The sequence below is a fragment of the Pristis pectinata genome, chromosome 12 (genome assembly GCF_009764475.1).
Source record: "Pristis pectinata isolate sPriPec2 chromosome 12, sPriPec2.1.pri, whole genome shotgun sequence".
NCBI classification, from domain to species: Eukaryota; Metazoa; Chordata; class Chondrichthyes; order Rhinopristiformes; family Pristidae; genus Pristis; species Pristis pectinata.
This window is the reverse complement of record NC_067416.1, coordinates 53,614,468-53,615,589: the sequence shown is the minus strand read 5'-3', so window position 1 is coordinate 53,615,589 and position 1,122 is coordinate 53,614,468. Positions and strand designations below refer to the sequence as shown.

Here is a 1,122-nt window from a genome sequence, read left to right as displayed (position 1 = left end):
AAAAACAGGAGAGAGCAGAGGTTTATATATCCAGAGACATTTGAAAAATCAGTCCCAGAATGTGGCTGTGAAGCCACAGAGGTAGCTTCACAGATCGAATGCAAGAGAAACTGAAAGAATTGGAACAAATTCTCAGAGTGGCGGGAAACCACAAACAGTGCGCAACGTGCAGATGTATCCTCTTGGAGCGGACAAAGTTCAGTTCTACGAGGAGTTTTTGTACGAGGGTTTAACTGGTTTACATCACTGTGCTGACAAAGGCGCAGTAATAAACTGCAGAGTCGCTCAGTTGTAACGACGAGATGGTCAAACTGGTAAATTTCTCTGCCTTCTTGAGATCGATGGAGAATCGATCTTGGGCAAAATCTGCTTTATCTTCATTTCCATCTGTATCTTTGTTCAGTATATACTCAAGCCCTGAATCTGACTTTTGCCGGTACCAATACAGATTGTGATATTCCTCTGCGGTCTGATAGTTGCATCTGAAAGTCACCGTCTCTCCTTCTGTCTTCCCTACTGATGGCAACGTCTGAGTCACAGAATCTCCATGACTCGGATCTGCAACATATTTTCAAATAACAATTGATTAGACAGAAGGCGGTCACAATTGTGTTCGAAACAACGTTCGAGAATGTCGGTCCTCTGCTCAATTACCTGACAACCATGCTCCGCACACAATCCAGATCAGCAGTGTTCGCATTTCGGCGATAAAAGATAGGCTGGTTTCCTTCTCTCGTCACCATCTGCTATCAGGCTTCAGGATGTTCTCTCTTCTACTATTTGTGCGGGTGGTGCTCTGGTGGGAGTGGGCGGCGAATTAATGTCAGCGAATGGGAAACGCTTTCCCCACCCGCTCCACCCTCCACATACTTCCTAACATACTTCCTCAACTGGGGCACAGTCGGTGTTCTCGTAGGGGATCGGTTCCCCTTCCACACAGTGGGTTGGGAAAGAATCACTCCTGGTTATTGTGAAGGGAACAGCTCGGAAGTGGTATCGAAGACCGAAGATAGCACAACAGCAAGGAACTAGAATCACATAGCCAATTTAACCCTCAGAGAGTACACTGACTGTTCGTCAAAATGTGCTTACTGGTTAAACCTGTTTCCAAGCCAGTAATTA

General features: G+C 45.8%; 1 gene segment (V, D, J or C); it reads right to left on the bottom strand.

Moving 5' to 3' along the window:
- Positions 1-238: 238 nt before the first annotated feature.
- On the bottom strand, positions 239-700 carry LOC127576449 (T cell receptor alpha variable 38-1-like). The segment is given in 2 exon segments: positions 239-558; positions 655-700. Coding segments are annotated over 2 exon segments (366 nt in total).
- Between the last annotated feature and the right edge of the window lie 422 nt (positions 701-1,122).